We start from the raw sequence: 25,083 nt of genomic DNA, 5'->3' as shown, positions 1-25,083 counted from the left end.
AACAACATGCTTTTCTATACATGAGACCCCATTAAGAATATGGTGTGCGCGATCGGCGCGCAGGTTTTTGCAGCAGTAGGAACTTCATGTGTGTTGTCGTTGAGCCGACAATAAAGCCGTATAAAATTGTGGAAGCTCGTGTTTTGCATTATTTTGTGATTGGCTAGCCAGTACGTGGAGCGTTCCGCGGACCATTGCCTTGATATTTAAAGAGGACACCACAATTTTAGCCTTTTTTATGATAAAGCTTGTCCAGAAAAGGCAGCAGTTTGTTCCCCGGTGGCGTAGAAAGATTATATCATGTCAGATAGATCAACGGAATGAGCTAGTTAGAGTGCTTTCCCTTATAATTTCGCTGGAGCTGACTTATATACGCTCGTAGAAGAAGAAATGTAACGGTCAAACTTGGTGTATTTATTACAGGCAGAGATTTTATATCAAGTAAGTTATTTAATCTCAGGGCTGCAAGCCGTTTAAGGAAGCAGTATTAATATAAAAAGGACAGAAAGCATGAGTAATAACAACACATAAACATACATACAAATTGATTTAGGTCGCAAACTACTTATTTCAATCTACCTTGATTGGTAATAACCAGGACGGAGGCGGGAAAGTAGTTCCACTCATAGCTGGGGTTGGGACCGAAACAAAACAAATCCGGATACTTCTTGCAATTTATTATGCCAAGGTTGAACTTAAGGTCAATAAAATTGGGTACTTCTGACAAGCCTCGAAAAAGTAAATTTTCTATGTATTTGTTGTAGTAAATATTTTTTTCAAACCCACAACAGAGGCTTAGCTCTCTGGATGAAGGGATTAGGAATATTTAATTTTTTATAATTAACGACCAAGCAGTTCTTAATAATAACACAGAATAAAACAGGCGGCGGCACCTCGCCCAGTTTCGAAGGTGATACGGGTGACGGTAAGTGGCAGGATACTGGAGCAGCGTACGCGACTTTTGTGCGGACGAGGGGCAGTTTAAAGTCACAGTCTCGATCACTCGGAGATAAACAGAAAGTTTTGACGAATGAAAATCCGTGAATGCTGCTAGCCATTCTACCAAGGCTCTTCTCAGACAGAATGTGAACCTTTTTCTGATGAAGGGATGCCAAATTGCCGATACGTAAGTGAACATCTGTGGTATTGTTCTTGACGTGTCTCCGACTATTTACTCGTACTACGTACGTATGTATGTATGTATGTATGTATGTATGTATGTATGTATGTATGTATGTATGTATGTATGTATGTATGTATGTATGTATGTATGTATGTATGTGTATTTATTGCAGGTATTCCTGCCTACAGAGCGGGGTTCATGCAACAGCCGTGCCAAAACATTACCGCACAGAAAGTCGCAAGAGCGAAAATAGCTTTACTTAAGTAGTGGAAGTAGAATATAAATGGCGCAGGAGACGCCTTCGCCAGAGCACTTCAATTTTCTGAGGCGTACGGAATGCGGGTCGAATGGCTATCCGCTTGCTGTCTTGCGAGCCCTGAAAAGAGCTGATCTTCCCTGGCTGGCGACACTCCCGGCGGGCGACTCCCTCAGATGGCAGCTGCCGCAGCGCTTATCTAGCATATCTCGGCGGTGCCACGCCCCCGACCACCACACAGTATTTCCACCGTTCCCTCACAGATGGCAGGACCAGTGGCCCGCGGATAATTTAAACGATATGACTCCAGCGGTCACGTTGAAGTATCCCTACAGTTCCCCCCGCCTTTGAAAGAAGAAACAAACAGGCGCAAACACCCGCGCACAAACGTCCCTGTCTCGTTCACTAATTCAGTCCGAGGTTGCGGACGTCAACGTTGAGCGCAGTTCAGACCTTCACGCTGAAGTGGGCGAAGGTGAAGGGGTTACTCTAGCAGGCATTGAAGCCGTGCTTGGTGCCAGGAGACGAACTGGTGAATGTACGGAAGGCACGAGCGATGACTGAGTGGGGCACCAGATTGCGAAGACGCGGCGTTGAACGTAGCGCTCGAACACGTCGCAGTTGAAGGTGGCCCAGGTCCGGTAGTGCCGCAATCAGTACGTGGAGTTGGCTTCTCCGCGCTTTATAATTGTGTCGGGCCGTCCATGTTGCTGCGGGGAGGTTTCGGAGTTCCAGCACCTGCGTTGCGTCGAGATCTGCAAAGACAATTTTCCTTTGACAGCGAAATTAGTTGCACTTCGAAATAAAGAATATTATTGGTGTTTTCCAGCAACTCATCGCTCCGGCGGGATTCTGTGGCTGGAAGACGACATTAACGGACAATGTGACTGAGCGAGACTGGTAATAATGATTTTCTACCGCTCTCGTTACGGTGTCTCCGACTATCTGATCCGTATTTCGTCAGCTGCGGTACTTCGAAGGCGTCCATGCGGCGGTCGAGCACCTTGGCCGGCCGGCAGGGCTTATCTCGAGGTAGGTTGGTCCGCACCTGGAGAAGAGCTTTCAGGCTGCCGGAAACGTGGGCATCGTCTGTGCTATGTTCGCCACGGACATAGTTACCGGATTAGCATTATTCATATGTGGCCAACCTTTAACGGACATGCCAATGGAGGGCGTTGCACGACCGACATACTCTTTTCGGCTAGAGCCTATCTTTGCCATTTGAAGTTATGCGGTAAATGACATTTTACTGATATGACGGTAACAGTTACCTCGTGCTGTTCATGGCTGCCATTGTCAATACATTGCAAACCCCGACTCATGGGGCCAGGGGAAATGGTTGTGATGGCAGCGTCGATGGCCTCACCAGTACTTCAGCTAGGTTCTTATAAGACCGGGTGGCTCTCAGACCGTAGCCCATGTTGGTAGAGACCGGGTGGCCTTCGGCTCCGTAGCGCGCGTTGGTAGAGTCCGGATGGCCTCCGGCCCTGTAGCTCGCTTCGGCAGAGACCGGGTGTCCTACGGCTCCGTAGCTTGCGTTGGCAGAGACCGCGTGGCCTTCATCACCCCGACCACGGGTTGAGTCATGAGCACATCCCGGGCAGTGTGTTAGTAAGGCTGCATGATGCGGCTCGGATGTCGGCTGACCGGAGAGGCCGGCGGGGCTGTCGCAGTGGAGCGTTTGCTCCGGCGGCCTATAAGCAGCATCCGCAGCAGGCCCAGAAGCGGGTACAACCCGGCCACCTTCACCATCGGGAAGTGCAGAGCTTGCCACGCCCTTGTAAGTTCTTGTGCCGGACGGCATCTGCGGTTCGCTGAACATGTGTGCCTGCAAACTTCACAATAGGCAACTTAGCGAGCGCATGTCAGAAGCCAGGGCTCCAAACTAGGTTAAGGAAAGAGACCACATTTTGCCACGGCAAGAAAAGCGGTTCTTGAAGTTAGGGGTATATAGTGAAGAAAAAAGGAACCGTCTATTTGAGAGTGCGCACGGCGACGATTGCATTTTGTGCAAGTGTCCGAAGAATTGTAGTAATAACCTTTCTGAAGTGGTAGCCGTACTGCGCGTGCGCTACGGATAAAGAATAACAACGTATGAAACGAGCACTCTTCGGCACAACGTCAACTGTAGGCAATGCTTATCAGCTGCGGCGCTCGCCGGGAAACTTGCCTTTCGAAGCCGCGGAAAACAAGCAACAAAAGGCTGCGCCCCAAGCGCCCTCACCTGCACCTGCAATCGCATGTGGCTTCGCGATCCGCAATCACCCATTCGCGAAAACATCACGCTCAATCACTAGTGGAAGGCCTGCCGTTTGAAGGAGTGTCCAGGCGCCCTTGATGCCTGCCGTTACAGCGCCCCAAGAGCGCCTAGAAACGCCACTGTGTGCGGGTCCGTACGACCCTATGAAGAACCAACCACATTGAGGTTCAAGAGTCGTCGCGTCAACGCCAGCACCGCAACGCACCTGTCCTGCCTGTCCTGCCGCTACGCTCGTACGTCTCCAGGTACTGCTCCTGCGCCGCTTCGAAGACATGGTGGTCATAACTGAAAAGGGTTTTCAGAACACCAACTAGATATTTTGGCTACATCCAACACATCCAAAGCACTATAGTATCTTTGGTTTTCCTGTATTGTGTGACGGTAAGATTTTCAGCCCTTGCAAAGCAATATATACGTCAATGACTGAATAGTTACAGAAGTAAAGTTACAACTCCGGTTTACAAGCAGAGTTATTAAAAATGTGCGTTCGTAGTGCGGCTCACATCACCGATTGCATTTTGTATTACCTCACTTTTTGTAGAAAGAAATAATAACGGCTACCAGTTTCTCCTATTTTTTCCAGACCGGGAAGTGGCGAATCCACAAGTTTGCTTAGGGTAAGGTACACATACAACGAAATGGACACCCCTAATGGGGGTTATTGTGTTGTGGCATCAAGCTGCATGGACTTCCTCTAGGGGTGCACTTAAATTCCCACATTTAAACACTTGTGTGCCAGTTATTTAACTCCGCGTGAGAACCCACACTTTCGACTGCCATTGTGTAATCTAGAGGACATGAAAACTTGTTTTGCAGGTTTGACTGCCGTCTGTGAATAATTTGTAGGAATATTTACTCCTTTTTATTCCGGCACGTATTAACGTGCGCGGAAATGTTTCTAAATAGTTTAATATTGTAGTTACGCAGCAGGTTCTGCAGAAAATTTTGACGCCGTTGCAAGAACGTTGATTTCTACAGTTTGTGGAGTTTATAAAATATTACCATATAAAGGAAGCTGTTTTCTGGCAAACCTTTTTATCAGCAGGGTGAGCACTGACTCGTCGCCTGGTATACCGCAACACAAAGCCAAATAAGCATCAGTGTAGGTTCGTTGGTCGTACAAGTCACTCTTTTGTGTCCCCACGACGAAGTTATTTCCCTGGGGCGTTGGAGCGTTTTTGTATTTCGATTTTGTTATCTGCTAAAAAGAACCGACTCCAAAGCTTGGGACACACGGAGAGCTTAGGGATAGTGGCTTCCACGTCGTAAAGATTACTTTGCTGTAAAAAAGAACTAAAGAAAAAAATTTGCTGCAGAGGTGACACAATAAATGGGCGCGATCTTTCGAAGGGGGCCACTATATTAAGGTGAAGACGTCGGGTTCGATGACGGCGTGTTCGTTCATTTTCTTTACCGCGTGCTAAAAGCCTTTTACATACGGAGGCAACCAGGGAGTTTCGCAAAATTGACCAGACAGTGTTGCGCTAAACATATTAGGACAGAGAGACATAGCATACGGACTTCGCATGCCCGCGATTTATACTGAACACAGTGTGAGTGTGCTTGATAATTTGTGTAGCATACCAGCAACTATAAATGGAATTAAGTCTTGCACGACGCAGAAAGGCCGCGTTAGTGTACCAGCTTTATGATTCAGACCAAATTGTCATGCTCCGGGGAGGAAACGCTAAACTAAAGCTGCCCCGTAAGAAACATCCCCTCTACCGGATTTCATAGAGCGACCGGTATGGCAAGGAACAAATGAGTTGCTCCATACACCCAAGAAAAAGAAACGAAATATTTCAAACGTAACACTTGCGCAAAAAGGAAGCTCACACTAACGCGTAAGACTTGAAGGTAGCGAAGCTGTTCGCAACCTTTACGACCATCACAACGGTTTAATTTCATGAATAGAGCCGATTTTCTTCTTATTCGCCGCCGCAACGACCTTTACTCCATCATTGCTGCGATAAGTGTGAGCTTTGATTATTTTTCTAGAAGTCATAATCACTGGACATCACGTTGGAGGTGTGTACGCTATGACGTGTCTTTCTCGTTCCGACCAAGTGTTGCCACGATTACAGCGAACGCTGGAGTTTTTTGCCCAATCTCCCTAAACGAGTACGCTTGGCTCAACAAACGTTCGCCGGGGACGCTGGGCGGTCGCCGCAAGGCACGCCCACATTTGCGCACGGCATTTTGTTGGTATTTGTATCTGCGGACACGCAAATTAAGAATTTGCTATACAACTTTGTTGTTAGAAAATTGAACCATGAGAACAAAATCACGTCAAAGCGCCCTTTAGCGTTAGCAAATAAAGATGAAAAGTTCTCGTGTCCACCGTGCAACATTGCCAGGAGACTGGTACCCGACCTAGTCCCTGCTGTTGAAATATACAAGAACGCGTCTCCGGGAAGAAGTGCTTAAATAGTCGGGAATGGTCTTAGGACGTCTGGATTCTAGACATCTGTATATATGACTTTTGGTTGGTTACACCCGTGCGGCCGTTTACCTGTGGACTATACCTGCTTAGATACCGCTTCGGACTTCGCTATTGCAGCTGTTTAATGACAGCAACAATGTGACGTAGAAAAGAGCAAATTTGAACACGCCTACTTGATCAGTTGCAAAAAGTAAGAAAACAGTATCACCAAAGAACTCGGAAAATACCGGGGTACTGTTGCTGGCATGACCTTTACAACCAGTGAGCACGTTGTGTACTCATCTGGATTGTATGAGCGCAAACACCACTTCAGAAATTGAAAAGAAGAAGAAGAAGAAGACCAGATCGATGGGCCTGTTCTAGCCGTCTTTCTCTGCTATTTTCTCTTTATTAAGCATACGCTTGTCCCGTATACTGCTCTTCCGGTGCAGCAAGCTTAAGAATGCTTCCGGCTACGGGCGCGGCCTTGGGTTTGCCGCCGCCTACGTCGGCTCCTGGCAAACCACCCTAAGCTCCTCCAAACCCGGTAACAGAACCGGGAATCCCGGGAATCCTCGCAGCCCCTCAGCTCATCGTTCCTTCGGGACCACTGCCAGTTGCATTAAGCCCTTGCGGCAACGACCAAGACACTTCTGGGACGTCGCTCCCACCAGGACAAGTGAGTCCTGTGGTACCTTCAGACTTACCCCTACCAGACGACATGGATGGAATGTCAGAAACGTCTAACTCTGTTTCCGAGACTGTTGTTTACGCTAATGAAGCCATGGCCTCTACTGAGAAATCAGACCTCCCTCAGCATGTGCGTCCCCCGAAGCGCCGCCGTGACTCCAAGCTCTCCTACCGGCCGCTAGACATCAGTACCGTCCCGAGCCCGCTGAGGCATGGGGTCGTAGTAGTGACCAAGCCTGATGATACATCTAAAATATCACTCGATTCAACCCGCTTGTCATAAAGGAGGGAATAGAATCTTTGGCTCCCGCTGGTGTACTGCAAATACGACCAAATCATAGACTTAATCTGCTGGCCATTGATACACGCAATGCTGATGCCACGGAGCGCCTTTTGAAAATATCCTCCATTGCTGGAATTCGTGTGCAGGCATATGAGCCAACGCCCATCAACTGCGTTGTGGCTGTCATCAGAGGTGTTGCCACGGACCTCAGCAATTCTGACATCCTCAGTGCACTGCGCCTCAGGGCCCCAGTAAAATGCGCCCGGAGACTTGGAAAAACCTCTGAGAGTGTTCAGATTGTGTTTGCCACTGAAACGGTTCCTGAGCACGTCATCATTGAATAAACGCGCTACCGCGTGTACGAATATGTGGAGACACCCAGACAGTGCAAGAACTGCCAGCGCTTCGGGCACGTGGCTAAAGTCTGCAAGCTCTCACTACGATGCTCACGATGCGGAGGCAGTCACGACCGTACAAAGTGCGCCGCTGAAATTCTTCATTACCCCACTGCGGAAAAAAGCACGAATCGACCTTTGCTAAGTACGACGTCATCAGAAAGCGATATTTAAAATCATGTCGGCGAACCACGTCGATTATAAGTCAGCGAAGTCTGCCCTAGCAGAGCATCGCAGCACTGGGAGAAAGGGCGTCCTGCTTAGACAAGACCAGTCCACTGGGAGTTCAACGTTTATCAATGTCTAGGAAGATTTCCCTCCGCTACCGGTCGTTCAGCGTGAGCAGCTGGCTCCTGCCGCAAAAACGCAACCGGAGAAGGCGCCGGTGGTTACTGATGCGTCTGCACTAAGAAGTGTCCAACCTGCCCATACCTCCAAACCTACAGCGGAGCCTGCATCGGCACCGGCGATGGCGTCGCCGCCAACTCCAACTGTGGAGACATCGAAGTCGGCCCGTCGAGTTCCTCCGAAAGAAGATAGTGGTCGAAAAGTTGACCTGAGTTTCGGTGGGATTTGGACAATGATTTCGCCACTCGTGGACGCTGTACGCAGCTTCCTTGCTTCCCTTGCGTCACCATTGGCTACAGCTCTTGTCACACTCCTGGATTTTGTCTCGCCCTTCCTTGCTCAATGGCGGTAGCTACAGTAACTCGCGCGGCCCCACCGTTAAAACTGAAGGAAATTCGAAATAATGCAACAATATTTCAGTGGAATGCTTGTGGACTCCAGAATCGTCTCTCTGATTTCCGCCGTTTCGTGCAGAAGCATCGCTTCCCGGTGATCGCCATCTCGGAGTCGCGATTATCCAAAGATATTCGTCTCTCGGGCTACACGGTCTTACGATCGTCAACTGGAGTGGCGTTAACAAGGGTCCTTCTAACTTTGCTTAACGACCTGGCCATCAGAGAACATAGCATTCCACCCGATGCATGAAACGAATACGTGGCGGCTACAGTGCGAGGTAGCGGCTTGTCCTTTACTATTATTTCTGCCTATATACCCCCTCGTGTCGCACCGGACCTACATCGATTAAAGCATTATTAATGCTACCCCAGCACCTCACATTCTGACGGGTGATTTTAACGCCCACCACCCTTCATGGGGAGGAAGAAAAGTGAGAGCTAAAGGGCGGCGGCTTTTTGACTGTGCTCAACGGTACGACATGTTTGTACTCAACACTGGAGAACCAACGTTTTTCCGTGGAACCGTGTCAAGCGCCCTTGACGTCACCATTGTGTCATCGCAACTGCTATGTAAAACGAGTTGGGTATCTGACATTGAAACGCAGGGCAGCGATCACGTTCCAGTTTACGTCACTGTGGATGGCTTACCGGGCAGTCATTCTCAACGTACACTGCGTTGCTCTGACTGGACGTCTTTCGAATCCAGAGTAGAGGAGAAAGTGGACTGCTCGTCATCCTATGACGACTTAGTACAAACACTTTTATCGGCCAGGACTGCCTGCACTAAGTATTTGAGGTTACAGAAAAGGTATACTACCACCGATGCAGAGTTTGAAAGACTTCGTGCAGTGCGTCGGAGAGCCGAAAGAAGAGCGCGCCGGACGCAATCAATGGAAGACATCCGAGACGCTAGAAGAGCACAGAAGGCCATTCAGAGGCACATGAACAAGTTGGCCAAGCGCGAGTGGGCGTCTTTTTGCTCTAAGTTGGACCCCAGGAAGCCACTCTCGGGAATATGGCGCCTGGTTCGAAGTCTCCGGGCACCACCGACACAACTTCACCCCTTCAACTCGGTTTCGCTAAGCACGAACATCAGTGACCTGGACGCTGCAAACGCCTTCTGCAGAAAAATTACCTCTTCGCTGACATCACACATAAGACTCTCGTCGCCCACAAGTGCGCCGGCCCTGGCCATAACATCACCCATGGATGAACCGTTCTCTATGGCAGAACTCGCCGCTGCGCTGACCTCTGTCAAGAAAGCTACGTCGCCTGGTCCGCACAATATCAGCTACACGATCCTTTCCCATTTGGGCGAAAAGGGAAAGAAGTGCCTTTTAGGCATCTTCAATCGTTCTTGGGAAACTGGCCGCCTAGAGCAAAAATGGAAGCACGGGTGTATTGTAGCTGCACTGAAGCCAGGCAAAATACCGACTTCCATCGAGTCCTACCGTCCTATTGCCCTCCTGAGCTGCGTCGGCAAGCTGATGGAAAAAATGGTGCTCCATCGCCTGGACTGGGACCTGACCACTCGCAACGCATACCCGCCACAGATGTCTGGCTTCCGCAAGGGTCGTAGTAGCATTGATAATGCCATAGCCCTTGCTAACAGCATAAAACAAGCCAAATCACAGCGCAACATTACAATCGCTGTGTTTCTTGACACCAAATCTGCGTACGACTGCGTGTACCACGAAGCTATATGCTCGGCTATGAGGTCTTGGGTCCTTGGGGGTCAGATGTATGCATGGATCTCGGACTATTTAACCGATAGATGCATCTACATGTCAGCGGACAGCGGTGACACACGCTATAGAGAGTGACCCGTGGCGTTCCCCAAGGTGGCGTTCTCAGTCCAACGCTCTTCAACATCGCTATGATGGGCATAGAGAAGTGCTTACCGGAGTCAGTGGAAATATCTTTGTACGCGGATGACATCTGCATATGGAGTGCTGGACGCAACAGGCGGGTACTGCGTGCGAGACTGCAACGGGCAATCAATTCCATTGCGGCGTTTCTAGGAACCCGAGCCCTAGATATATCAGCTGGCAAGTGCGCTGCCATCGCTTTCACGAAGCGTGATATGTCAAATAATGGACTCACCGTTGAAGGCTGCACTATCCGCTATGTACCGCACCACAAATTTCTGAGTGTGACATTTGACAGATCTCTGACTTGGTCAAAACACGTCCGCTATATAAAAGACAAGCTTGCGTCCTTCGTCAACATTTTCCGCATGTTATCTAGTAACGCCGGCGGATGCAACCTCCCGTCTCTGCTTCGGCTGTATGACGTCATGTGCGTAGGATTGTTACGCTACATCCTTCCTGTTCTTCTCCCCCTCTCAAAAGGAAATGCGAGAGTCCTGCAAAGTATGCAAACGCAGGTCCTGAGGGAGTGCATAGGAGTTCCGAAGACCACATCCACGGCGGGAACTATGGTGGAGTGTCGACGAGTGGCACCACTTGCTCTTGGCGCGCAGGAGCTCCTTCGCGCTCAACTGCGATTTGTAGCACGGCAGCAAGGTCACCCATTAGCACTCAGCTCAGCCACTGAAGTGCGAGACCTTTAGCCTCTTCATTACCAGCACCCTTCTCCGTCGTTAAAACCGCCTTGGATGTACCCGCGTCTACAAATTACTACTGGAGTGCCAGTCACTACCCGCAAAAAGGATATCGCCACACCTCCCTTAAAGTTCTTCGCCTTGGAACTGATCTTTCAAAAATACAGGGCCCACACCCATCTATACACGGATGGATCTGTGACAGCCAACTCATCAGCTATAGGAATTTGGATTCCGTCCTCCTGTACTGCCTACAGTGCAACGCTTAGCCACAGGACGACGTCCATGGTCACCGAACTTGCCGCTCTGCGTGCTGCTTTCGCCTACATCATCGAGCAACCAGCACGTCAGTGGGCAATTTTCACGGATTCTCGGGCGGCCCTTCAGTGTTTAAAATCGTACCCGAAAGATCAGCTTGCTTTCGACATCCATGCATTGCACTTACAAGCTCTGAATGCACACCATCATGTAGAGCTTCAGTGGATTCCTGCCCACTGCGGTATAACTGGGAACGTCAAGGCGGACACTGCGGCATCGATAGCGCATGATCTGCTCGGGCCAGTGATACCGATACCGTTCTCCAGAAAAGACGCTTCTGCCCCTGCGTCCAAGGCTGCCTGGAGATTTCAGCGATCTATGTGGGCTGTTGCGCCGCAACATTCCGCGCCGATTCCCTCCATAGACCGGCACGGGACCTTTAGGATGCCTGACGGACTTTCGAAGTATGACGAAGCGGTTCTTCACCACGTGCGGCTAAATGTCGCTTACTCGAATTATTTTCGATTCAAAATGAAACAGGCCGCTTCCCCCTTCTGCACTCTTTGTGACGTGCGCGAGGACTTGAACCACGTATTATGTGAGTGTACGCGGTATAGAGCAGCTAGAACGTCCCTTCTAGTGTCCTTGGGTCGACCGCTTTCTAGAGGACTAACTCTAAGTGACGTGCTAGGACCTTGGTCGAACGCCAAACGAGCATCTCGGGCGACAAAAGCTCTATTGTCTTTCCTGCGAAGCACAGGACTTGATCGGACTCTTTAAACAGGACTCTCTTAATGAGCGCGTCATCTTCATCACAGTCATTATCATCATCTGTTCATTGATTTCATTTTTTCATACATCTGGTGTAGCAAGCTAGGCGCCTTGGCCAGGCTAACCTCACCAGCATCATTAAAGACTATTCTCTCTCTCTCTCTCACTTCAGAAATCAATCAATCTTCCTAGTCATTTCCCTATCTCCGGTGGCTTTCGGACATACAATTACGTCAAATCTCTCTTTCGTTCGCGGACCGCAACCATCCAACTCGGCACCCTTGAACCGGGCAAGCTCCGGCTACCTCAAGTAGGCACTCAACAGGGAGCGGGGCTCGCCCCTCTGCTCTTCAGTGTGGCCCTTCTCAATAGCCGAAAAGCTCTGTATTGCATTCCCAACTTACCTCTTAGTCTCTACGCAAAGGACATCACATTTTATACAAGCTAAGACAGTAATGCACGAATAGAGGATACTCTCCAGGCGGCAGAGTAGGCCGTATTTAAGGCGGCCACTAAAAACCGGCCTACAACGCTCCCTCTCTCAACCCGAACTTCTCCTCCGTAAAAAGAGAGCGAACCACAACTCCCAGCACCCAAACCAACATCGATTCAAAACCTCTGTGAATTTTCCTTCAAATCAAACTCCACGGTGTATTTATACACTATAATAGTTCAAACTCGTACGCCAGCCTAATTCCCTATGTCCTCCCAACCTCTTCCCTTTCATACCCAACCGGTCAAAATAAATTGCCTAATCAGCACAATATACAATTAAATACCGCAAGGCAAACATAAAGTAGCCCATTTGTAATCAGTATTCTCAGCTGTAAAGTGTTGTTTTAAATGCCTGCTTTCCTATAGGCAACGTTCAGGCAAGCGACTGTGGCCATTGAACATGAATGTGGGGCAGCGCGCTGGTTTAATTAAGCCAGTGGATCACCACGACTGCAGCACTTTTATGGGACGATTGAACGGCAATGTTCAGCTGTTGGGGCTTTGTGCCGCAATAAGCATTAACAGTTTGTTTTGCTTTCTCGCGTACCGGTAGCTCACGTCTTCGTTCTAAATTATTTTCATTTATGTAAACGTTAAGGTGCCTACATTTGCGACAATAGAAACTTAAACGTGCTTTAGATGCGAAGTATCTCATGCTCGGGGCTGTGTCCCTCCCTCCCTCGTTGTCGTTGTCTTTTTCCGCCGTCCACACTCCACTGCGCATGCGCGTCTCTTCAGCCCCGTAAGCGTTTCGGCTGACGTGAGCGCAGCCCACCATAAAAAGAAATACTTATGCGGCGCCCGGTTTTGATCCTACGACTCTCTGGCCGCAACGGGAGGTACGTGGCGCTCTTCCAACTGCGCTACAAACCGAGACGGGAGCATGTGCTACGAACGCGTCGTATGTCCTTCACTCATTCAAACTGCGTGAAGAAGCTACTGACACAACGAAGGCACGCGAAGCTGAACGTCAACGGAAACGACAAACTGAAAACTAATTGGAACTTCAGTCGACCCCATGGCTGCTTTGCATACTAGTCAGGGCTCCTCTACGAGAAGATGGGGTAATTTTTTTCTACCTATTTCTGGCACCTAAGATGCGAGCATTATGCCTAAAAATCTTCCCATGCTAACGACGTAAAAAAAACCTGATGGAGAGAGCATCAGGGTTGATGAGCAGCTGCGGCCAAAATCCCAATTGACGAAGTTCACGCATTTAGCCGTTATAAGTCTGTATAAAAAGACTATTAGTCCCAGAAAATAAAGCAATATAAAATTAAAAACACAGCAAAAAATCAACAAATGAAATGAAAATTTCAATGTTGTACTCCACCATCACCCGCATGATGCAAACATAAAACCCTTCAAAAAAGGAAATAAAAACCCGAACAAGATGTGAGAATGCAACAAACAGGAAAACTCTGTGTCAGTACAGAAATGCTTAAAAGGTAAATTTAAACCATTTAGCCGTAGTTGAAGTGTACATGTAAATTACTGGTCGGAGGAAAAATGCTCACAATATACAGAAATGCGTAGGGATTCAAAGGAATTATACGTGAAAGATCCGTTCTGCAGCACGTTTTTGTTTCTAAGACTCCAATGAATCTTAAGAGCAACGACAAGTGGTCAAGTTGGTATGGAGACAAGCTAACCAAAAGCGCAGAAAAACACGGGACAAAGAGAAGAACTACACAGGACAAGCGCTTTCCTGTCTAGCTCTTCTTTCTGACACTCGCTTTTCTGCGCTTTTAGTTAGCAAGACGCCAATGTGTCGACCAGAAATCTCGACCAACTGAGGTTTTTTTTATTTGTTTATTTATTCATACTGTTAGCCCGTGAGGGCCGATACAGGGTGGAAAAAATAAATAAATAAACAACGCTGGGAAAATGCAGCTGACAAAATACGTAACACTTCAAAACAGGGACTTCGAAAACACATAGATTGAAGAAAAAAAGCCCACATCGACATTTTGGAAACACACAGTTTTTCATGCGCGAAACACTGATCAACAATACTCATAATAATGTCAAATATAGTCCCGCCCGTTACGCGGGCGGGACTATATTTAGTCCCGCCCGCTCCTTACGCGGGCGGGACTATATAGGTGAGCTCTTCTTGGCAGGTTACTATTTAATAAGGCATTCTTTCAGCCAGGTTTCCTTCGCCCAATGAACGTTCTTTTTTCCGAGTATCCCAGCTGCCGCTTTACCGCTGAAATTACTCAGCTTTTGTGTAATTGAATACAAATTTCTAAGCCATTACTGTGAGAAATTTCGAGGCAATGTCTGAGTTCCCGTTTCCCATAATAAGTTGAAGCAAGCCCCAAAAGTTGGAGTAAGCAGTCATACTTCAGACACAAAGAAGTGAAGGAGTTACCAGAATTACCTCATCCTGAAAAAAGAGATCCTCCGCGTCTTTTTGAAGGACTCAGCTGATTCCGTTGGAGCGTAAAGATTACAGACTGTGTATTGAGTTCGCGAAGTCAATGGTACCAAAGTAACCAAGTAATGAATACCTGAAGATGTGAAGAACTACCAGTAGGCTACAAATTAAACGTAATGTACCCTATATGTTCACAAAGCTTACGTCATCCTTCCAAAACGCACGTTAGTTACAGGAAAGCAATAGAGAGGTTTAGCGTAGCGAGTTCACGCTGTACCGTGACGCCACCGCGTATACGGGAGCAATTACCTTGATTGGTAACTTACCGGTTCAGCTATAGCGACGCCACCTAGTTACCTTGGATGGCTAAGTGTACCCTCGTATCTTGATTACCGCAAATGCAGTTTGGTTGGTGCTTGATCGTGGTTACGAGAGAGGTAATGCGAACTGATGAGTTCCGCCTTGCTAGTGACAAGGCTTACTACGTGTGATCGGTATGAGTACAGTGTTGAGTGGTGAATGCAGCGCATTACGGGTGCAGCAATGAGAGGGCAAAACAAACACATTGAAAACGAGATGCAAGAAAATGTTGGTAGCAATGTTCGTAAAGGAATAAAATTTGCAAGGGTACATATAAAGGTAAACTCCGAATAAAAAAAAAACACACAACAGAAACGGTGTAAAAAAGAACAGAACACCAACCAAGAAAAACATATAAACACCACAGCGCAAAACAGCACCCATCTTGAAATACTGAACTATTTACGATATGTAGAGACGTGTTTTGTTCAGAGTCCCGCAGGTAGCGGAGCAGCCCTTTAGTTGTTTTGTTCATTCGTTGAAAGTAATCTTAGTTGGTGTTGTTTATTGCGTTATTTTGGTTTAATGACGCTCAGCAGTACGGCAGAGACAATTTTTTTCAGATCGGCGAGAAATGGGCCGCCCCTACTCGAGCTAAGCCTGGCCGTCTCAAATAGTTCAGCTAAATAATCCAGGTAACACAGAGCTGGACAAGTTATTGTAGGTTATTTCGTACTTATTACGGCATACATTACTCATTTTATGCCGAAATATTTAGCGAAGGCGAGAACTGTGCTGCACGATATTTGATGTTATTGTGCCCACTAGACTGCAGCATTGACAACATGTGTTGTTTATATGGCTGTGAGAGAGATGTTTGAAATTGTTTTAAAAAATCACTTTAATGTGAATGGCAAACTTCGAAAGACCGACATTAAAGCTACTTCACGCGTGAGCGAACAATTCTGGGCAACAAAGTTTTGGGTTATTTACTTTGGTACTTATTCCCCAGATGTAGCTACTTGCATCCCGGCGGGCGGTAGCCATAATAGGGAAACAGCAAACAGTGGGCGAAAACATGTTTTACGCCTCACTCGACGGAAGGAATCTGGGCCATCAGGACGCATACACAGTGGCGTAATCGTACAACAGACACCGTACGATAGCAGAGTAAGCTAAAACTCCGTTTAACAGGCTCGAAAGGCACTGTTCTGATGCAACGTTGTTGTTTAGTTTTTCCAAAACAATGTTACCTGTTTACGTTCCGTACTCTTTGCGAAAAGCCCTATAACAAGCGAATAAAAAATAAAAGAACGCTGGGGAATGAAATTATATATCACAAGGAAAAATAATTTCGGATCACTGGGTTCGTAGCACTATAATTTCTTGCACTATTGTTTAGGCATACTATCATGTTCTATTGAAGAAATAAAAGGGAGCAAGAGTACCAATTATATTTCAAAGTGTATTGTTCAGTAAAATTTAGCTAATAGCCTGAAAGACGTAGAACAACGCCCGGGGATCATTATAAAAGTGTGGTGCTCCCAAAGGCTGTCAAAAACAAAAGTGGGGGAAACGCGTCCATAATCGTGCAGCACAGATGCTAGTTCTCGAAAACAAAAAAGACAGAGATGGATGCACTCTGGTATATAAAAAAGAATGGATAACCAACACTGCCAAAGACGAGTGAATGCAGAGATGCGCAATGCACGACGGAGAAAAAACAAAGTGTACGGGATGTTCAATCCAAGGAAGAACTCATGGTCCCTTTCTCGCGAGAAGAATGTTTGCCACGCAACATATCGATATTTCTTTTCGAACGTGCGTTCGCACAAGAATCGAAACAAAACTTCTGTGCCCTGCTTTCTAGTCTGCCACATCTACTGCTGTATACTCGGGCTGCCGTACCATGCAAATTTTCTCTCGACATCTTCCAAGGATTCGGAGAGATTTACGTCCCGTAGCATGCAGCGAGAAATAGTGCCCATCTTCCAGCTTTCCACCATTTTGCCTTTCTGTCTTTGTACTCCCCACATGCAACGGCGTGAACAAACCCGTGTAAACTCTGTGGAAAGATTATGATCGCTGAGAGTTAAGAAAGAAAACAACGATTGCGTATAACCCACCAAGGGCTAAAATCTTGTAACCATGTCGGGACTTAAACTAAAGAAAGCGTGTAAAACATGAAGGTATGAATATGATACAGTAGTAACAGTTATCTTCCCGGGGATGTTGCATCCTTGATGAGCATAAACAAAAGAAAGAACACATCGACTCTTCCTTAGGAAGTATCCTGTATTTGCAATTACGAGCTGAGACATAGAAGTCAAAAAATGCCGCCGCCAAAAAATAGTCGAAAGCACGCCCCGCCACCATCTGACACATAAACACAATTAACCAGGAGCATGTTGTCAGTGCAGTCTCTTCTTTAAAATTGACGCAATCGAAATTCGCCGAAATTTTTATATCCTATTTATAGATCCGTTTAAATATCCGAACATTAATGCGCCAATCTTGACAATTATCTTTCGGCTACTATATCCGTAGTCAAAAACCGTTAGAACTTATCCATCACTTCCACTCACTGCTTGTTGCAAACCGAATGTACCTATCTTTAACCACTAGTTGTCCCATAACGACAGGTCCCAGCTAATAAAGTCCACTACACGCTCTTTTTAATGGTAATTGAATCAGGGGGAAACGGCTTTTATTTGCCACTCTTCCTGTGCACATAAAGAAACAAACGCCCAAGGTTCCCTTTTCTGTAAAGTAAGCGTTGTGCATCTGACTGGCTCAAAAAAAAAAAAAAAACAAGGTGATACTGAATTAGTGTCATTGTTTCACGCCTGTGTCATGTAACAAATTTTGGCACTACCGTCGTTTTTAACACCTTTTATTTAACCAAGACTGCAAGGATAAAAACGCGGTACAAATCTTCTAGTTGTTTTACTCAAGCTTAATGCCGAATATATGGGAAGACACAAGTGAATGCCCGACTCATTAGAATAAGTAAAAATAACAGCCCTCACGGTACGCTATACCGGTGAACGGGCCGGTCGTTAATTCAGACCAGAGGACATTATTTTTTATACCTTCGTGTTGAATCGCTCAACACGTTCGTATTCTGGCGTAAAAAGGTCAGGGCATCTTGATATGACAAATTTTTGTGCTCTTATATGCTTGTAAACTTCCAGCTACGTTGTCGGGAATTGCGGGGCCACAGCGCAGCGACAGAGCCAGAGTACCAACGTTCAGGCTGTTCAGAAGCGTGCACCAGTGCCCGTGCTGTGCTGGCGCCCCCAGCGCGTGCCGCTCGTGACTTTATATTTCTCGTCCTTGATGGCCGGCGACAAGGTGGCGGCTGAGAGCGCTGACGAAGGAACGCTACAACGTAAGCGAGGGAAATATCCCGAGAACCTACGTCGTCTATACCGTAACGTCTGCCTATTATGCGCGCACGCGAAAACAAAAAAATCACACCGAGAAACGCTAGAAGTTTCCCTCTACAGAAAGCGTTCTTGGTCTTGTTGCTATGCTTTTCTATCTTTTAGTATGCTTAAGGGTATTCTTTTACCATACGGTGAAGAAAGATTAAAGTATGTGTTTTTCTCGGTTACGCTCTGGGTATAACATTTCGAATTTGAATTTTATCATTAGGGAAACTTTCAGTTTTTTTTACAATAATCTGTATGGTAGCTACAGGTGCAAAGATTTCAATATTATAATTTGACGTTGTGGTACGCGGTTAATCCAAGTTCGTTGGGCCATTACTTGGTTTTTGCGTCAGAGCGAAAGTGGACGCCCACAAAATCTCGCCGCAAGCCAAACCAGAGACGCTGCATGGCGCAGGCGGCACTGTATGAACGAACGCTCATTTAACTCAAATGCATCCAGCGCCTCCTTGAATCGTTTTAAAGACGATAGTCTTTCTTGGGCTACTTAAACCCAGAAATTTTGGTCTGTATGTATGTCTTTATGCCTGTCTGTCTGTCCGTCTGTCTGTCTGTGACTCGATTCAGCCAACCGGGCAAAGCAAAACAATGCCTGCGCAATAGTCTTATATAGTCAGAGCTAAAAATACCCGTCTATGTCCGGTGTAATGCTCATACTTGTCAACATTGTTGAAGAAGAACAAGACATTACGCAAATATGAGACAACAAATCAATACAGAAGTGATATTTGCAGTGTTCCTTTATAAAAAAATCAAACATGCTGGACTTTTGCGAAATTAAATACTTCATCAACTGCAAAAAAAGAATTCACTCCGCCGTCGCCTGCTGTCGCCCGCGCCACTACAGCTTCTGGCGCCATTTTAAGAAATTAACCGGCAACAGTTACGCAAGGTTCCACTAGATAGGCTCCACGTTCTGCTTGCAACGCACGCGGAGTAGGGAAACGCGGTTCTATAAACGTTGAAGTAGGGCGCCTCGATGAACGCTCGTCTTCACCGCACGGCAGCGTTCGCATCGAGAAACCCGGTTTTGAGCAGTGGAACGCGGGAAATTTAAAATGATTTAAGCAAACATTTGGCGTATTTACCTTGGGAGGAGCGCGACGCAAGAGGAACAACATGAGAGGTGAGCGGGAAAGCGAAGGGAGGCATTTACTTCGCAAAAGCCGATAAAGACTATCGTCTTTTGACGGCATTTGCAACGAAAGGAGCAGATACGCGGCCAATTTTTTTTTGATGGGACACGCTCATAGCTGTCTCTATTCCTTCTTCCCACCCATCCCCCTGGAAATAGTTATAAGACGCATTCACTCTACGGAAGTAAACGCACCCAAGACGGTTCCTTTGCCCTGGCTGAGCGTAAAGGTCTGATTGACAATTCGAATAGTCTTATGCTTTCCTAGCTCTAGTATAGAGCTTTCGCTCTAAAAAGGTTCAAATATCCTGAAACGTGTGTATGGGAATTGTGCAGGCATTCCCGGCGAAAACCCCAAATACACTTCAAATTCAGCGACGTCAGATCCAAGTAATTTAACATGGCAAATTACGCTTCTCCACTCTAATTTCCAACTTTGTTGAAACGAAGAGACTATCAGCTTCGAAAAGCACTGACATATTGCTCCTTCGAGTCACGCCTTTGTTGGGTTAAAGGAGGTATACCCACACAGATCTGTATTAAATCCGACGGACGAAATGTAAACAAACAAATGCTGGTGAGAAATAGAGAAGCGTATTATGTGCATGAATTTTTGAAAGTGTGTGCTTGTTTAATGTTTTAAATGACCGAAGGCTCTTTGTAGCTGCCTATCTCTAACATGAAGCGAACTGTCGCATTTAGGCTAACTAACAAAAGTCTTTGTATAGCTGCAAGTTTATGCCCTTTGCAATATTTAGGGGACGTCTACGGACAAGACTTATGACGGGAGACGCCGCGTATCAGTCATCGAGGGAGTTTTAAAACGGAGGTGCTGAGTTAGCTGTCCATGCTCTCGAAGCGCTGGACAGGGTTGAGAGAGCAGAAATAAGAGCAAAATTGTTCTCTGCCCGCAGAAACTATGCACAGGCCGTAGACTCGCAGAAATCTTCCTCATAAATTCGCCTGCCCTTAACGCTACGGCGCTTACAAACAACCTAGAATTTCTTGAACAGTTATCACATTGTTCTGATGTGCCGTGGAACTCATTGCGGAGAGTGCACTAAAATGCCGCTTCACGATACAAGCCGACAAAATGCCTTTCTAAATTTGTTGAAAGTCTGTTGAGCTAAAATTAAAATATTGCGACGAAACAATGCATTCCCGTAATTTGTTTGAGATTACTTCTCCCGTTTTTTAATCCACTTTGAACAAGAAGCAAAGTACGCCTTCTTTTTTTACGAGCCTAAACAGGTACACGTGAGAGCACGTATACTAAAACATCTTCAATGTACACACAGTGCGATTACCGTGGCACAGACGATGAAGTTTTCGCATGCATAAAACTCCATTTTAATATAAAACAACCAGGCGCACAGTGTTTCGTTGTTTTGCAGCGTGCCTTAATTTTTGTAAGTTACCAAGACCCGTCATATATGTCTCACATGTATACGTTTCGTCCTGCTCTGACACTTTGCTGTGCAACCACTTCAGCACAATATTTTGGAAGTTTTTTGGCCTATTTTGGATGTTTAAAAACGTGGAGGTAGGTTGATTTTTAGCTATTTCGAAAGCAAGCGCTTTACCTCAACAATCCCTTTACCTACGTGTTAAGTGCAGAACCTGACTTTCGTATAGCGTGCTCTGTAATAAAACAAAAATTAGGAGACCCTAATTACTAATTACAACCACCTTCACTTGATTATATTCTGGATTGGGTTTGCACGAACTAAAGACCAATGTTTACCTTGCAGGTTTGCCCCTGAATAGGAATCTATAATTCTTTTCATTCGATCCTCAGTAATGACCACTCGAAACCAATGTCCTCAGTAAAAAGCTACCCACAATAAATGCGAATGCACGCGTAGAAAAGGGTAGTCGGGATCCCTGAGTATACTTTTATCGCTTTTTTGACGAATTCAATGTCTTAAGATAATGATGACCACCACCCCATAGCGTTTTCGACATAAAAATGCAGGACCTACTTACAAAACGCACTTCTTGTCATTTTACTTCAAGTGACAAAGACAACTCACCTGCAGGCCTTTGTTACAGAGATATTTTAAGAAAGTTTTTAGACAGATATTTTTAGATAGTTTGGTAAGATGTCAAGCACGTGTCTTCCTTAACCACTAAATTGGGTTGATTCCCAAATAGTCTTCCGTGCATGCAAAAAAACAGTAAACAGTATTCAAGTAGCAGAGCTACGAGGATCAGTTGAACCTGTGTGCCAGCTTCCGTTTTGGACACCCTTTCCGCTTCCGATTCGAGGATTGACCACTGTTTCTAACGAGCTTACGAGCGTGCGAGCATCCTAAAATGGCCTTACCGCGTTCAGAGAATCCACCTGGCCGTGAGTACCACCGGACAAGTAGCTCTCAAAAGGGTTTCCATGTTCGTTCGCCAACGACAGAGCTGGTCTAGTCGACGCCGTAAAGGCGTCGTTAACGCTGCCTGAACAGAATCTTCGCTACAGTTGTTGCGAAAGTACAGCGCACATAGACTAAATCGGATTGTCTGAAATCAAAACAATAAAATTTACATTGCGCAAAACACCACGAGAGAAAAACTTGCAGTTTATAAGTCTGCTTCAGTGTTCAATGTTTACGTTCTTATGCAGAAATGAGACAAATAAGATAAGGACAGACACTTGCAAATCAGCCTGTTTATCAGAAGCTCGGAAAAGAGGGAGGCGGATCCGACAGAAAGATGGTGAATGATAAAACCCCCGTGATTATAAGAGTTGCCGTTTATATCTTGTATTTCCCGGGTAACCTAAAGGCTCTTCAGTGAGCATTTTCCGGCATTCGCTTTCAGCAAAATTGCGTTCATTTTATGGCAACTATTTTTCTAACATTTGTGTTCCTTTGGAACAAAGTGTCAATTTTTTCTTGAGCCCCTATAGGGGTCTATGTAATTTACTCTCGTCCTTTCCTTGCTCTCAATAATTTTACGGCTACATCAGGAAAAATATTCTATTACGCACCTGACGTAAACTTTCGCCTTTGTTTAAAAACTATGGTGCGAAATTCAAATTTGATCACACCTACTACCAAATACTGCACGCGTTTTCTCCTCTGAAGCAGCCTAAATAAAATTACTGCCTAAAAGAAGAGGGAGCTGAGATGTATGAAATGTGTATTAACGTTGGTAAAGAATGTATAGATGAATGTATGTATGAGGTGGCAGTAACAATGAAAGCAACAATATTGCTCTAAAGGCATGCACACGGCGAATTGAAAGTTAAGGGGCTAGTTAGTGCCGGTCATTATTTATACCGAATTTTTAGAGCAGTTCAGTTCGGGAACTCTGAAATTATGTGCACAGTATCCAAATATGATACTACAAATTGTGTTTTCGGTAATCTGGAAATCGCCATGGTTGTCGTTTGCTTCCGCTTCAGCGCTCCTTGGGCTACATACCCCTTTTGATTTAAAGATGCATTTCCGGTTTCTGCATATTTCTACCGATTACTACCGCTGAACATACTTTTTAAAGCGGCAGAGAAACAGATAAAAGGTAATCGTAGTGAATAGGAAACATGTCACTGTAGCTCAAATATGAAGAAAATATCGTTGAGCATCGTTGGAAAAATTATTTTATGAGAAATAAGAAACTAGGAAAATAAGAAATAAGAAAAGAAAATAACGCTCTAGTTCTACTGCACGGTTTTTTTACTGCACAAAATTTGCGAAGCAAGTTCCTAGATACCACTGTTATTCTCGAAAAATCAAGGAACCTCATACTAACACATAAAACTTCAAGGTAGCAAAACTGTACCCAACGTTCGCGACCATCACGACGGTTTCAGTGCGCGATTGCAGCCGATTTGCTTCTTCTTCGCTGCCACAACAACCTTTACTCCCTCACTGGTGCTATAAGTATGAGCTTCCTTCATTTTTTGTAAGTGATTTTCACTGAACATCACCTTGGGGAGGGAGGGGCGTACGCTATGACATGTAATTTTTGGTCCGAACGTGGAGTTTTTTTTCCAATCTTGGCTAATCTCCCGTGGCCATTATGCTTGGATTGGCAACCGTGCGCCGAACACGCTGGGCTGTGGCGCGAGGCACGCACACACGAGCGCTAGGTGTTTTCTTGGTTTGTAACTTCCGGGTGGTCGCCGAAATCTTCACCAGCACCCCTAAGTTGGTATGCTTGGCTTGACAAACCTGCGCCGGAGACGCTGGCCGGTTTTAACGAGGCGCTGACACAAGAAAGCTCCGCATTTCCTTGCTATTTTTTAACTGCCGAGTGATTGTCGTGAGGCACGCGCTCACGTGCGCGTGCATATTCATTGTATTAATAACTGCGGTCAAGAAAATGTACGATTTGTTAAACAGTTTCGCTGTTAAAATAAAAACGGCCTCCCAAACATTTTCCATCCAAAAAGATGAATTAGTCGATGTCGGCGCCTCAATCTCGTACATAAATTTTAATTTGGTCTTACGCCTGCGCGAAGGTTATTTTAAATTGATTGTATCGTACAATAGGAAAAGGGTAAACGGACTATATGTCGGCGTGTTTTAGGCGAGGCAAAATGTTGTTCCAAGAAAGGATGGGAATATATCCTTGCAGTAACCCTACAGCCTTCTGCTGAAGTTGCGAGTTCTGAATAAAAAAATATTTTTACTCAACCATGACACCAACAGCGTCATTCTTTGGGATTGATTGTGCGGTTTAAAGCACCAGCGCAACGCTGGCGATAAGACGCGCCGTGGTGGAGGCCTCTGGAATAATTTTGACCACCTGGGATCTTGAACGTGCGCCGAATTCTCGTACACACGGGCGTTTTTTCTTTTCGCCTCCACTAGAAGAACGCTCGCCACGGTCGGGAATCGAACCCACGTCCTCGTACTCAGCAGCACAATGTCGTTGTTTGGGGCGGTTCTTTGTAAGTCGGTGGAGATGAAGAATTTTTCGGTTGTGGTCCCGACTTCTTAATCGCGAGCAGCACAGCAATGCATCTAAGCTGTGATGGGGGTCAGTCTTTTAGGCAGTATGTCTCATAAGTTGTTGTATAGTACACTCTTCAGAAGAAATTCCTGTTTTCTTCCAAGTAAAAAATATTGCCGCAGCTTGCACTAGTGGTGGAAGGCTGGAGAAGGAGCAGAGCTTGAGGCCTCCGTCCCTTCGTCACAAACGCGGCTCTCACCGCGTTCGCGACATGGATTTTCGAATTCGCCGCTTCAAGTTCTTCATGTCTCTTTCGCCGGCTTTCACATCTCTCCTAAAGCTCACCGCCTTCGTGTGCTAGAGCCGGAGGATACCAGCTTCACAAACTAGTCGTCTGTAGCGCGCAATGCCATTTCTTTCCACATCACGCGTCAACGCGTGAACTGGAGAGGAGAAAAAATAGGCACCAATGCACGCTGTGAAGGTGGTTGGAAAGGAAAGCTTTAAACGACACATACAACCATTGCCCATGCGACGTCACTTGAAATCACACACGTGGCGATACAAATAAAGAAACCCAAGAATCTGCCAGCCGTTACCAGGAATTCGCGGGAACGGCGTTTCGAACGTAACAGCGTTGCCAGCAGCTCGGATAGAGCGG

General features: G+C 46.3%; 1 protein-coding gene across 2 annotated transcripts; it reads right to left on the bottom strand.

Annotated features, from left to right (window-relative positions):
* Nucleotides 1–311: 311 nt before the first annotated feature.
* Nucleotides 312–3,493, bottom strand: LOC144137701 (uncharacterized). Of its 2 annotated transcripts, none has more exons than XR_013315710.1 (2): nucleotides 2,651–3,493; nucleotides 312–2,134 (listed from the first exon to the last, which is right to left on the bottom strand). XR_013315710.1 is itself a non-coding variant. In XM_077669643.1 (2 exons), the coding sequence occupies exons 1-2, from the start codon at nucleotides 3,199–3,201 to the stop codon at nucleotides 2,033–2,035; spliced, it is 558 nt and encodes a 185-aa protein (XP_077525769.1). In that variant the 5' UTR covers nucleotides 3,202–3,493; the 3' UTR covers nucleotides 319–2,032. The 2 variants fall into 2 exon arrangements, 1 of the variants encoding a protein (XP_077525769.1); XM_077669643.1 differs by having other exon boundaries at nucleotides 319–2,134; nucleotides 2,746–3,493.
* Nucleotides 3,494–25,083: the final 21,590 nt, after the last annotated feature.

The sequence above is a fragment of the Haemaphysalis longicornis genome, unplaced genomic scaffold, assembly GCF_048455015.1.
Source record: "Haemaphysalis longicornis isolate Haplotype H1 unplaced genomic scaffold, Haemaphysalis longicornis Haplotype H1 scaffold_47, whole genome shotgun sequence".
In the NCBI taxonomy this organism is placed as follows: Eukaryota; Metazoa; Arthropoda; class Arachnida; order Ixodida; family Ixodidae; genus Haemaphysalis; species Haemaphysalis longicornis.
The sequence above is the reverse complement of the archived record's forward strand: the minus strand, read 5'-3'. Positions and strand labels throughout refer to the sequence as shown.